General features: G+C 41.9%; 3 protein-coding genes across 3 annotated transcripts; all 3 read left to right on the forward strand.

The window, feature by feature from the left end:
- On the forward strand, positions 1-959 carry MELLADRAFT_94192 (uncharacterized protein; the record flags this gene model as incomplete). Its single annotated transcript, XM_007417033.1, has 2 exons — positions 1-728; positions 824-959. The coding sequence occupies 2 exons, from the start codon at positions 1-3 to the stop codon at positions 957-959; spliced, it is 864 nt and encodes a 287-aa protein (XP_007417095.1).
- A 3628-nt stretch (positions 960-4587) lies between these two features.
- Positions 4588-6096, forward strand: MELLADRAFT_68435 (uncharacterized protein; the record flags this gene model as incomplete). Its single annotated transcript, XM_007417004.1, has 6 exons — positions 4588-4647; positions 4711-4785; positions 5080-5178; positions 5259-5390; positions 5472-5534; positions 5602-6096. 6 exons carry the CDS (start codon positions 4588-4590, stop codon positions 6094-6096), a joined length of 924 nt encoding a protein of 307 aa, XP_007417066.1.
- A 394-nt stretch (positions 6097-6490) lies between these two features.
- MELLADRAFT_68436 (uncharacterized protein) lies at positions 6491-9134 on the forward strand (the record flags this gene model as incomplete). Its single annotated transcript, XM_007417005.1, has 11 exons — positions 6491-6538; positions 6608-6709; positions 6775-6816; positions 6887-7030; positions 7103-7156; positions 7233-7367; positions 7440-7565; positions 7629-7742; positions 7838-8053; positions 8122-8652; positions 8718-9134. The coding sequence occupies 11 exons, from the start codon at positions 6491-6493 to the stop codon at positions 9132-9134; spliced, it is 1929 nt and encodes a 642-aa protein (XP_007417067.1).
- Positions 9135-12258: the final 3124 nt, after the last annotated feature.

Raw genomic sequence — 12258 nt, forward strand, 5'->3', positions numbered from 1 at the left:
ATGTCTGCTCCGCCTGAACAAACTTCTGTGTTCATTCCGATCCACCTTCTCGAATACCTAGTTGTGGATACCTCTACAAACAAGATCGAAACCGCCTTTATACTTGAAAAAGCAACCTCTGACGAGCTTCATGAGTTCATTCAAGCATTCAAACCAAATCTCAAAATTATGGCCCCAGAAAGAGACAATCCCAAATTCTTGAAGAAAGTCTTCATCGAAATGGTGGCACCTGTTCTCAACAACTTACTTCCCTCCGAACTGACGACGAAGCACTACATTCAAGCTCCATTGCGTCATCCTATTTCAGGAGTCCAAGAGTCTCCGATCAGATTAACCTATCAAGACGAGATCAATTCCGAACGTGCCACCGAGTTTAACATCCGGGTTCTACAATATCTTAGGTCCGGGCAATATTATGTTGCGGAAGAGCACCTCTTGACTTTTATCAAACAATACAATTTCCTCAACGAGAACGAGATTTCTGAAATCCAATTCGCAAAAGATAAGACTCGAGCTCTAATTCAAGAACAGGTGACCAATCTGCGAACAGCCTATCAAAAAATGGAGTCGACTAAGATGCAGTTGCGACAAGAGGTTTGCAGTCAGTTTCACACAGTTCTCAGAAACAGGAAGGCGGCTTCCGAGGCCACCGTTGAGCATCACCTGGACATCCTGAACCAAGTGGTGAAAGGCATCGGATTTTTGGACGCATTGGAAGAGTATCATAAGTGAGCCAGTATTCCTGTGTTCTAACTGATATTTGGTTTTCCAATGATCATTTTCTGACTCTTGTGGGCATTTGTCTTTGGTTCCGCACATCCAGGAGCTTGAATGGAGTACACAATCCCATTAGTCCACCATCTCCGAAATCAATGAATCACACTTCTCACTTCACTACGCCAACAAACCGCTCTCCTCAACTGATGGCTTCAGAGGCTCCTTGTGATCAGCCAATTTAGCACGTGACTTTTCGGCATCAATTTAGCATGTGAGTTTCCGCTATGATTCATATATATTGCTTGCTTCGCCCAGCTGATAGTAAATTCTCGGACTGAATTTTTACCAAAATCTGCCTAGTGAATGTTGAAGGGGTACTGGTTGTGGTTTTGAGAGGACTTTATATTTCAACCAGTAGTTTCCTTGAGCCTTGCAGTGGTTTTGTATTCCTCTGCACGGGACAATGAATAGTAACCCGTGCAAAATTCATATAGAGAGATCAGTCTGTCAAATCATAGAATTCAAACCGCCTCAACGAAGAGAGTGATGTGAAATCATGGACAGGCTTCAGCAGAGTTGCACAGTTCAATGAAGAGATGATGAAATGGAAAATGAGCTAGAAAATATTGGCTCAAGCCAAGATGTACTCTCTTGACTAATGGTCAGATGACTCTTTACCTCAACTCTTACTATTCATAGCCATCTCCTCTCTTTCGGGTCAAAAATTATCTGAGTTCTGTGACATACATATGCAGTATCATTTGTAACAATTGAATTTGATAGGAACAAATACGAGGGCTTGAGTCAAGATCTTTTACGTTTTGGGTTGTGTGAGGTTTGATGAGGTATCACACGGTTTTTACGAGTTCTAACTAAGACTTGTGGAAAGTGGAGGAAAAGGGCGTATGTTGTGTGTAAATCGAGTTTTCTATAGTGTTCTTAGATGTTCCCAGAATCCGCAGTCCAAATGCACAAATTGATCTACATAAACCCTTTGAAGGAATATAAAAGTTGAAGTTTTATTTTATCCCCTACAAAATGACGGTTTTTTTACCCGAAAGATTTGCTGCGGGGATAATCCGTACATATCAAGTTTTATGTTGTTTAAGCACGGTCCAAATCATTCAACCTTCAGTTAGCGTTAAATTCTGGAGAGGTTCCCCCTTTTCCTGTGACGGTCCATCCATTGAATTTCTCTCATGTTTAGACCATACCAATCGACTACATCTTCATCTATTCACAAACACCGATCCTAATGTACAACAGGCATGTCAAGACTGGATTATCTAAAGTAGCCGATTCCCAGACGGGTGAGATGAGTTTGAAAGAAAAGCCAGGCTTTGAAGAGAGCAACCCTCAACGCATCCGAATCTGTGAGTTCTTTACACTGGGCTCCGAGGAAAATAGTACAACCGTTTGCCAACACGCTTACCTTTCTGTTCCACATTTCAGCTCGCGGACTCTCATTGCAGAGATCTCAACCCACAAATGCTCAAGGTTCTTTATCCGATGGTGAGAGCATGCATGTCTCAATCCTCAAGAAGAGGTCTATGTTGACTTGGTCTTGCAGTCCCAACAGTCAATGCCTACCTGCACAGAAACTGTCACCAATGTCAAAACCGTCGGAACCACAACGGCGCATCCTCACGAGCTTGTGCATGTCACCCGAAAAGAGAAGAGTCTAGCTGTAAGTTGACGTGTCTCATGATGTTTTTATTGCAAATGTTGAATGTTCAAAATTCTTTTTGCCACATCTAGGTAATCTCAGAGTTTCTACCTTAGTCTCCGGTACTTTGGCTGTTTTTGTGGTAATGGCTCTATTGGTCATTTGGACTTGCGAAAGATTCCCCGAAACCAGAATCTCACCGATATGCGACCTTTCAAACTGGCACTCGCGCATTCCGGCGGTCTGGGAAGGGGCATGTGTTGTTTGCCGCGAGAAATTTGAAGATTGGTTTCAGATGATTGCACCAGGTAACTTCTGCGTGTCCTTATTCCAAACCATTATAGTAGCTTTATATGTGATGATTTACTTCATTTGAGTGAGGGTTCACCTTTCAGGTGCTTAGGGTTGCAGATATTTTGCGTGGTTTGACTTATGACTATGTATCAGCGGTGAAAACATATCTGATGTAGACATATATCAAAGAAAAACATGCGTCAGAAACTCGGATGTATACATAGAGGTTGGACTTGACTCTTTTCTTTCGCGCACTCAAGACTTTTTGCTCAGGCCTGCTATAAATAATCGCATATGTTACTGGGTGCTTTATCCCAGGCCAGGTGCGGTCTTTTGATCAGGAACACGTTAAGAAATATAAGGTAGTATGCCTCACAAGAGGCACAGCTGTGGTAGCTATGGTGTACGCAAAGCGGTGGATCCAGCGCAAGCCAATTGCTACGCGAGAAATCTAAACAAGAGTTCAGACTCCAGAGCGGAAAGAGATAAGAGAATAACGAAAATAACAAAACATCAGCCACTCGGGGTAGGTCTGAGGCCAGAAGACTCGCGAAACATAAAAACACTTCCTAACAACAGACAAGAAAACCAAAATCAAATCAAAATAAACTTAAGAAGGATAAAATATAAGACATAATATATAACATAAATGAAGGACATTATAAATAGACGTAGACAAAGCTTTACAGAAAATAAGAACATCATTTTAGCAAAGGAAACTAGTGGGAATATCAGAATGATTGTGTCACCTCTTGAGACCGGCGACAGAACCCCCTTTGGACAGGTACATAACTAGATCATATCAATATAAATACCTGTTTGCTCGAATTCGCGTGAAGTGGTAAGCTTATGGAAAGCAAATAATACTGTTATACCAACAAGTAAAATAAGCAGCGAACTTATGAAAATTGAAGATTTAACTACGGTGGACCACCCAGTGGACATCAGCTAGGTTCGCACTCATCGATCCACAGGTTCTGGAATAGCTCACCAGGGGTTTTCTCTTCGTTTTCATTGCTTTTGGGCAGACAAGACTGGATAGTTTTACAAGCTGTACTCACGTGGTCCGGATGAAGTGGGTTTATACATATAAGATTTGAGTTTCTCAGAGTGGAGATAACTCGAGCGAGTGATCAGACTAAAAAATTGTCTACGCACCATCGGGCGTTCCTAATTCATGCATTTCCTCACAGCCTGGCATCGAGGTTTGATGTTCACTAGCATTGAGATCATGAAAAGACTTGGTGTTTGTAGGGCACTTCAGCTGTAATCTATCATCTAGAATGGGAATCAAAACTTGGGTTTTGGAAGCAGTCATAGAGAACATATGAGAATTACTGACCACCAATGTGTTTCGACTGAAATGCTGCCTCTACATCTTGGATTTTTTGAAGGATATCTTGTATGAGGAACGTTTCACTTGAGGGGCTGGATTTATTCATGATAGCTAATAAGATATTTGTGAAGCAAGACTGATATAAGGTGAATTTTTGTGGGTAAGTTTGGAAAGGCACGGAGGGCACAGGTTCTTCGTCAACGTGAGTTGTGGTTAGCCAAGCTTAGGTGCACCCCCTTGACCACCTAAGCATTCAGAGTCGCCAGACATTCTGTTACCCTTACAAATTCTGGTATTATTTTCCTTTTAAGTTGCAAAAGGGTGATATTGAGTTAAGATACAAAGGGCTTTCTGCACAGCTGTCACGTGTCTCGTGACTGGATTTACGACACCTTTGAAGCCATCCCGGGGTCCCAGCGTAATCGACGGCCTTTGTTACATCATTGACAATTATACCCCTTCATCTTCAACTCGGATCTAACAAAATATCATAGTATTAATCTCTCTTATAATTTCTCCAGTGATATCATCTAGTTCGACGAGCACTTCCCGACTCTCAAATCTTGAATTCAGTATGGCAAGCTCAAATAGTGCGATGCAGCCTGATCCACTACATGTCTTGAACGATCTCAAGGTGATTGAATCCACTAGCTTGAGGCTGATGCACTTGTGCCTATCTGACAAATATGCTTTATAGGTTATGATTCAGGCGATTCAAAACGCCCATGAGGCGAGTACAGCGGGGCTCAGACAAAGTATCAATGACTTGGAGGTAAGCAAGTTGTATCTCTTTCGGGGCTTGATTGATGAACTCAACAAATACCGTAACACGTATTGTATTACTAGGCCAAATTCGAGATGTCATATATGCAACACAAAGCCCAACTTGAATCATTGGTTCGTCCCCATGGAAAATCCACTCTTTCAGCTTTTTCTTCTAGTTATTTATGCAAAGCCGATGTTTTTTCTAGCCCGACAGAACACAAGTCACAGTTAGTAACACTTCAGCATTCTGCACTTTTGAGCTCCCATGGATTTGAAATTTGCAACCTCACTTCTGGTACAGGATCTTCGTACCTTGTTGAGCTCGCACGAGCAGAAGTTTTCCGAGATATTGAAAAATCCCATCGCGTTGCGGGAGCAGACTAACAATACTGGAATGATTGTGTGTATTTGTGAAGTCTATAATGCCATATCACATCCTTTTGACATCAAACCGATTTTTTGTGGGTATTGACTTGGCAGGACTTAAAACCGGAAAACCGACTTGACTCACTCACAAATCTTGAAAGCCAGTTGGTCAGCGTGAAAGAAAGTGTTTCTAAGCTGTGTAATGACGTTGAAGTGGCAACCTCGCAGATTAACGAGCAGGACTTGGTGAGTCTTTGACTGACATTCTTGGAGCAACTAAGAGCTGCCGAAGTGATACCTAAAGTTGGTTTGTGCTGTGCAAAACAGACCCTAAACATGTTAGATGCCAGGTTTGACGCGATGGATTACAAGGTGGATGCGCGCAAATCAGTAAGTCATCAAATTTCATTTTCAAAAATCTATGACCCTTCTAACGAAAACACATCCATCTTATCAGGCCGAGTTAGCCATGCAAGGCGAGTTGCAACGCATGGATCGCTACAACCGGCAGCTGAACGATGACCATGTACGACTAAACAAAGAGCTCGGATTGTTTCAGTCCAACGTCGAGAATGCACGCCTCCACTGCTCTGAAGAACACAAAAAGTCTACGCAAGGCGAATTGGAACGCTTGGATTCCTACAACCGGCAGTTGAGAGATGAACAGGTGCGACTAAGCAACGAGCTCCATTCGATGCAGTCTAAGGTCGAGAATGCACACCTCCACTGCTTGGAAGAGCTCAAAAAGTCGGAGTATGTTTTGCAAGCGCAAATCGAGTCCAATAGAAACGTTGGTTTTTTCAACTCTATCCACGCTGCTATGCAATCGGTCCTTATTTATATAGTGATAGCCAACTTATCCATCGGTATCCATTTTGTTGAGATCAGGCAACAATTCTTACCGAGAGAACATGTCTCAAACAAATCGATGTCAGTAATTAACTCCTCCTGATTTTGAAAGTACAGAGTTAACCAGTTATTTCGGGAACAGGAATGCATTATATCAAACAAAGGTCTTGCGAAAAAAATCGATATGCATAAATCAACTCTAACACACGTGGAGGAAAAGGTGAAACTCAATGAAGATAGCTTTTGCCAGAAGCTGCAGTTTTCAGAAAAGCGAGTAGACTGTCTTGAGAATGAAAGACTATCCCTCATAGAGAGTATAAAGAAACTTGAACTTGAAAGTCGCGTCAAAGCATCTGCGACCTTGAAACCTCAAGTAGCTCTCAATCAGAACATAGCACGACTGACTGCTCCATCATTAAATACCAGTCGGACGTGGAGGTATACCTCTGTTTGCTCTCATGACAATGGATTCGCCGGTGTACTGACTATCTCACCCAATGCAGAGCGTGATCCTGACACAGTCAACCTTATCAAAGACGCTGGAGGTTTGTCACGATGACGCTACTTCTCTATTCTTTGCAAAGTACAACTAATGTGGTACATAATTTCTGCAGGCGATTGTAAAAACACAGAAAGAATTTGAAAACAGGTTGCAACTTGGCCAAGAACGATTGGACCAAGAGTGCTCCATCGTTAAATACCAGTCGGACGTGGAGGTATACCTCTGTTTGCTCTCATGACGATGGATTCGCCGGTGTACTGACTATCTCACCCAATGCAGAGCGTGATCCTGACACAGTCAACCTTCTCAAAGACGTTGGAGGTTTGTCTTGGTGATACTACTTCTTGATTCTTTGCAAAATACAATTAATGTGGTTGTTCCATTTCTACAGGCGATTTTAAAAACACAGCAAGAACTTGAAAATAGGTTGCAACTCGGCCAAGAACGATTGGCCCAATCACATCAACAGATGACACACCAGCAGAAAACATTCGATACAAGAATTATAAGTTTGGAGAAGTTTTACAACATCAGTGTGGGTAAAAGATTACGCATAAGACATGTCTGTACCAAATGAACTCATGTCCCATGTATCAACACCATCCAGAACCTGCCAAGAAGATTAGAAGCTTCAGACTCCACATCAGCCATCACAATCTCAGTAGGTCAGACTTCGTGACAGCTTGTCATCTTCGAGTATATGGAAAGTTGATTGTTTTCTCGGATTGCTTAATCAGCCTTCAAACACCCCACAATTAACCGGATCAACTCTCGATTTGCCTGATCCGAACTCTATGCAAGTTATCAATGAGTCTGATTCAAGGCCGTTGACCTTGAATGATCCAGACTCCTCATTAACCAGGCTCATCGAAGTAATTTAGATTTATCTTTGCATTGCCACATATATAAATATTGATGATCCCCTGACATGTTTGATTCATCAGCGTCCTATTATTGCAACTCCCGCAGCATTGACTCCTGATGTGTCAGCTGTAGACTCTATGGACATTGACAATCAATCTGACTCGAGTTCTCGGACCCAAGTACCATTGTGTAGAGGCCGCGATGGGGTGAGTACAAAACTCAGTGACATTCTGGACCACATGTTGACTGAGTCAGTGCTTCTTGACTAGTCTCAAGCTTCTGTCATTGCCGGTAGTTCATCTTGGGTACATCAGACAGCAAACATGGAAAGGGGAAACACGACACCGAATCAGCGAAATACAAATGCATTCTCTGAAGCAAGGGTATGTTCCCTACCGCCTCAGAAGGGCGTCAAGAGTAAAAATTAGCTGATTTACTAAAGCTGGTCTAAACCCTCTCCTAAAATATCTCCATTTAGCTTTCCAACACCCGTCTTCCATCCACTCCCAATCGTAGATCTACACCCGTTAATGCTGCCTTCACCCCAGTTGATCAAAACATTCGAATCAATCCGAGATCCAAACCAAAGTTATGGGTACGACCTTCCAGAAGTTCGGGGAATAAACTCAAGTCAAGCTTAAGGCAAGAAAGAGATGAGATGGATCCAGAGACAAAGGATGATGATTACAATATGGTGAGTTCGACAATATTATACAAGCCCGACTTCAATAACCTAACCCATATCTTGTCTGGATTAAAAAGTCCAGAGCTACTCAGAAACATTTTCGATACCTCTTGGGAACCAGCCGGGAAAAACACTCATTCCCCAGATCACCAACCCGTGAAGATCTGGAGGCGTTACCGGACCTTCCTGATGGAACCGCACCCCTTGGTCTATCAGCTCCATACATACTCAAACCTAGTGAGCTCTCTCAACAATGGGAGCACGATGACGAAATGGGCGAGGGATTTCGAAACCGCTGTGAACAAAGGCTCAGACAATATGGACTCCCTTACGTTGGTTTGAGCTCTGTACGGAATGACCCAAAAGCCGAAGAATGGAACCGACGTACTTTGGAGTATTGCTTAGACACATTCAACTGTGCATTGGATGGTTTGGAGTATGAGGACATATTCCGATTGGATCATGCAGAGCTTGATGTAAATAGAATCAGGGATCTAATGGCGACTCATATAAGATATCATATCAACAACAAACGAATCTTTTTGAAAGATGATAGTAACTTAAAAAAGCATATGCAGGAAGACCGCCGGGCAAAGCGAGCCATGAATGTACGTCCTGTTTTCATGTGGGCATTTCCATCACCACAAGACTGACACCAAGAACCCACATACAGCTTGCAGAAAGACGACACGAAGCTTGTCAAACATACGAAGATTTGAATGCTTACCAGGATCTGTTTCTGGATCGTTGGTACTGTTCGTCTGACGAGTCTGATGATGAGGTTCTTGAAGAAGATCGGATGCGGGATATTCCAATCTGGCGGAGTCGAGTAGGGACGGCCCTAGTGGAGTACATCGACGCAGCTTATCGTCAAATAAGACAAGACGAAGTTCCCAAACGTCCTGGAAGAAAACCGGGGAAGCGTAAGACATCAACCACCGCGCCAGTCGTGGGCTCCTCAAAATGGCCAGTAGGTCTTCCTAGTGATTGCTATGATTCCGCATGGGTTGCCAGCCTCAGGCCAAAAGATCGCAAGGCCCTCAAAATGAAGCCGGCAGCGTTGCAAGATGTTCCTGAACTACTAGATTGAAGATTATGGGGGATTGCACAATGTTATCATAGTTTTTTAATTGTTATCATTACTTTTATACCTAGTTTGTCATGAACTGCTAGATCAAAGCTTGTTGTGCCAAAAATATTGTGCTTTTCTCATTATCAGGATAATCCTTATCTTACTTTTGCTGCAAATTCGTATATATTTCTTTCGATCTTTATCTTTTATTTAAGATGACTTAGATTGATTATTTCTTTAACTTTATGTCTACGCCGAATAACATACACCTGCTTTAACAGTCCAACAAAACAACTCTTGCATCCACTATCAAGGTCACCTTTTTCCAATAGTGAAATGTTCAAGGTGAGGTCTTTAAATCCGTGTTGTGAATTTTACGTGAATGTATGCTACAACGGGAAAGTTTTTTACGGGGAAAGTTTTTTTACGGAAAAACCGTAAAACATTGGACTTGACACCCCTTACTTTCATGGTCAAAATAAAAAAACATCTCATCAAACCTGCGTTGCGCCAACTTTTTACGAGACAGTGAACGGTCATATTCCGCGCATGCAAAGCTTATTGACTGAATTAGAGGGCTAATTCTTTTTTTGAAAATGAAAATGGCTGGTTATCACAAAACACTCAGCTCAACTCATCACACTTCTTGCCAAATGAACAGAAGTTGATAATTTATCAAAACCATCGGCATGAAACTGTTCTGGCCATGTTTATTTCTTTTTAAATTTCATTCTTTAATTGTTTTTTGTTGACGTTATAGGCATTGGTAATAACTCTACTTTCTCGGATGGGTTGATTGGTTTTTGTAACTAATGATGTCTATCAGAGCAAAATAAGACTTTGGAGCATCATATATTCTATTTTTTCGGTATCAGGAGTGCCAGGATGAGATGATTGAGGAGAGTGGGATTGGATCGGACGAGAAGAGGCGACAAGAAATGGCGGTGTTGAGTCGCAGGAAAGAACGTGACCTTAAATCACATTGAGGTTGAGCGATGAGAAGATCCTTTCGCATGATATTCAAGTGATTCAGTGGATTGAATCGCGTGAGGTGTTCAGTCGCATTGAGGTGCCGCGAGCCTGAATCGCTTGAGCGGTTGAGTCGGATTGAGTTGAGGCGATTAAGGATCGCGTCATCGTCAAGTCGCGTTGAGTAGACGCGATCCTAAATCGCATCTGGGTAGAATCACACACATGTATGTGATTTGACAGGTTCAATCGCTTGAAACCTGTGCGATTTCACATCGCATGGGACTTTCATCGCCTGTCACATACGCAATACGAAATCGCATCTCACCTTGCTATGTGAGCGCGCATGCCGAGATGCGACGCAATTTTGTTGGAAGTGGTACCTGTCCAACACCCACTCTAATATCCAATTACAGTTGACTCTGTCAAAATCAATACCCAAAAAATGGGGGCCACAACTATTGGTTTTGACCGAGTATCTGATTTGTCAGATCTCTGTTGAAACCAATAGAAATTGCATTGCAGACGAATTATTGGTTATCAAAGAGAAACATGTACATGTTCTATCACAAGCATTTCCTAAGAATCATTAGAAAAGACATTATGAAGGCTTTCCTGCTTGGCAGCTTTGACACGGACTAAGCAACAATGTCTTACAGAGGCCCCGCTCTTTTGTAGGTTTTAAGAAATCAATGTTCTTGGTTTGTAAGGCTTTCAACAATGTGAGAGATCTTGTATTTAGAAAGATCCTTGGGAAGCATGGTACCAGAATTGGTCATCATGATTTTGAGGTGAGAAAAATTGTGTGAGAAACAAGTTAAGATGTGGCACTGGCAGAACTACACCAATTATAGAGACAAAAAACATGCAAAAACAAAAAAAAGAACGTGCAAAAACCCAAACCACAAGTCACATGACCCACCAGATTATGGGTTTTGAACTTGGGATCCCAAAAATGGATCGCACTATTTGGCAACCGGTTTGAAATTCCAAGCACAGTTTTTGAATCAAACCAGGCAAACCGCTTTCTATAACTTTCACTTTGTTTTGATTGGGTGGAGATCTCAATCTCACATCACTTGTCTCCAATTCATTTTGATTTAGACATTTTTTGGATTGTTTTGTTTTTTTGGAAGAGCAACCCAAAATTAAGAGACTTTGTTGTTTTTTCAACTGGAAAGGCAACAAACATGAACAACCTTACAAACCAAGACATGAATGAACGTGACATGGGTAATGAGCGTGATGGAAAAAATAAAAAGATGAACACAAAATGAGCCAACAAGGAGATAAACAAAAAGAGAGTTAAAACCATAGCCTTTGTAATCTTCAACCCAATGCGGTATCTTAGTGCTTTCAAGCATGTCAGGGTTGCAATCCCAACCCCATACTTTTGAAGATGGAAGAGACCCTTTAGGCCCTAAACCAAGGCAATGTGTTGTTGACAAAAGCAAGAACTATTGGAGCTTGCTGGTTTGGTGTGGTGCAATAAGGGAAATGGGGTTTGGCATTGAGTTGACGGGAGCATGGAACTGGAACTTACCATCTTTGGACTGTAGGAGGTAAGCATTGAGCAAAATCTTTGAAGGTTAAACTTAAAGGAATTAAGCATAGCCCGGTTTCATGGGATTTAAGGGCCGCTTATGTGTGGTGAGTGCCCGAAATTCAATTCTTGGGCCAGGTTTGTCAAATTGCTGGAGCTGCAGCCACGTTTGACCCATGAAACTGGGCATTGTGATTTTCAAACCGGTTGCCAAATAGTGTGATCCCCAAAAAACAGTATTGGTTATTGGTTTTGACAAAGTTATTGGTTTTTGGACTGATTTCCCTTCAAATACAAAATATTTGACTGAAAAAGTATCAGTTTTCCAAGAGTATTGGTTTTGACACAAATTGTTTTTGACAGAGTCAACTTTAACTTATTGACTCTCTTAACTTTCCAAAAAAAAAACAGGAACACAGGTACGTGCATCGAATGAGGATGTGATCAAGGAGATTTGTAGATGAGTCAATAGTGTGGTTCAATCTTAAGAAAAAGTATGTCATCAGAAGTGACAGTGGTTTTCTGTCACTTCTGATGACATTGATGCAAGACATCATGTTTTCTGTACTTGTGATCCTCTGTGATATTTCACATGTGAATCTTGCAAGCTTGAAATGTATGATTGTTTCT

The sequence above is a fragment of the Melampsora larici-populina genome (genome assembly GCF_000204055.1).
Source record: "Melampsora larici-populina 98AG31 unplaced genomic scaffold MELLAscaffold_67, whole genome shotgun sequence".
NCBI lineage: Eukaryota > Fungi > Basidiomycota > Pucciniomycetes > Pucciniales > Melampsoraceae > Melampsora > Melampsora laricis-populina.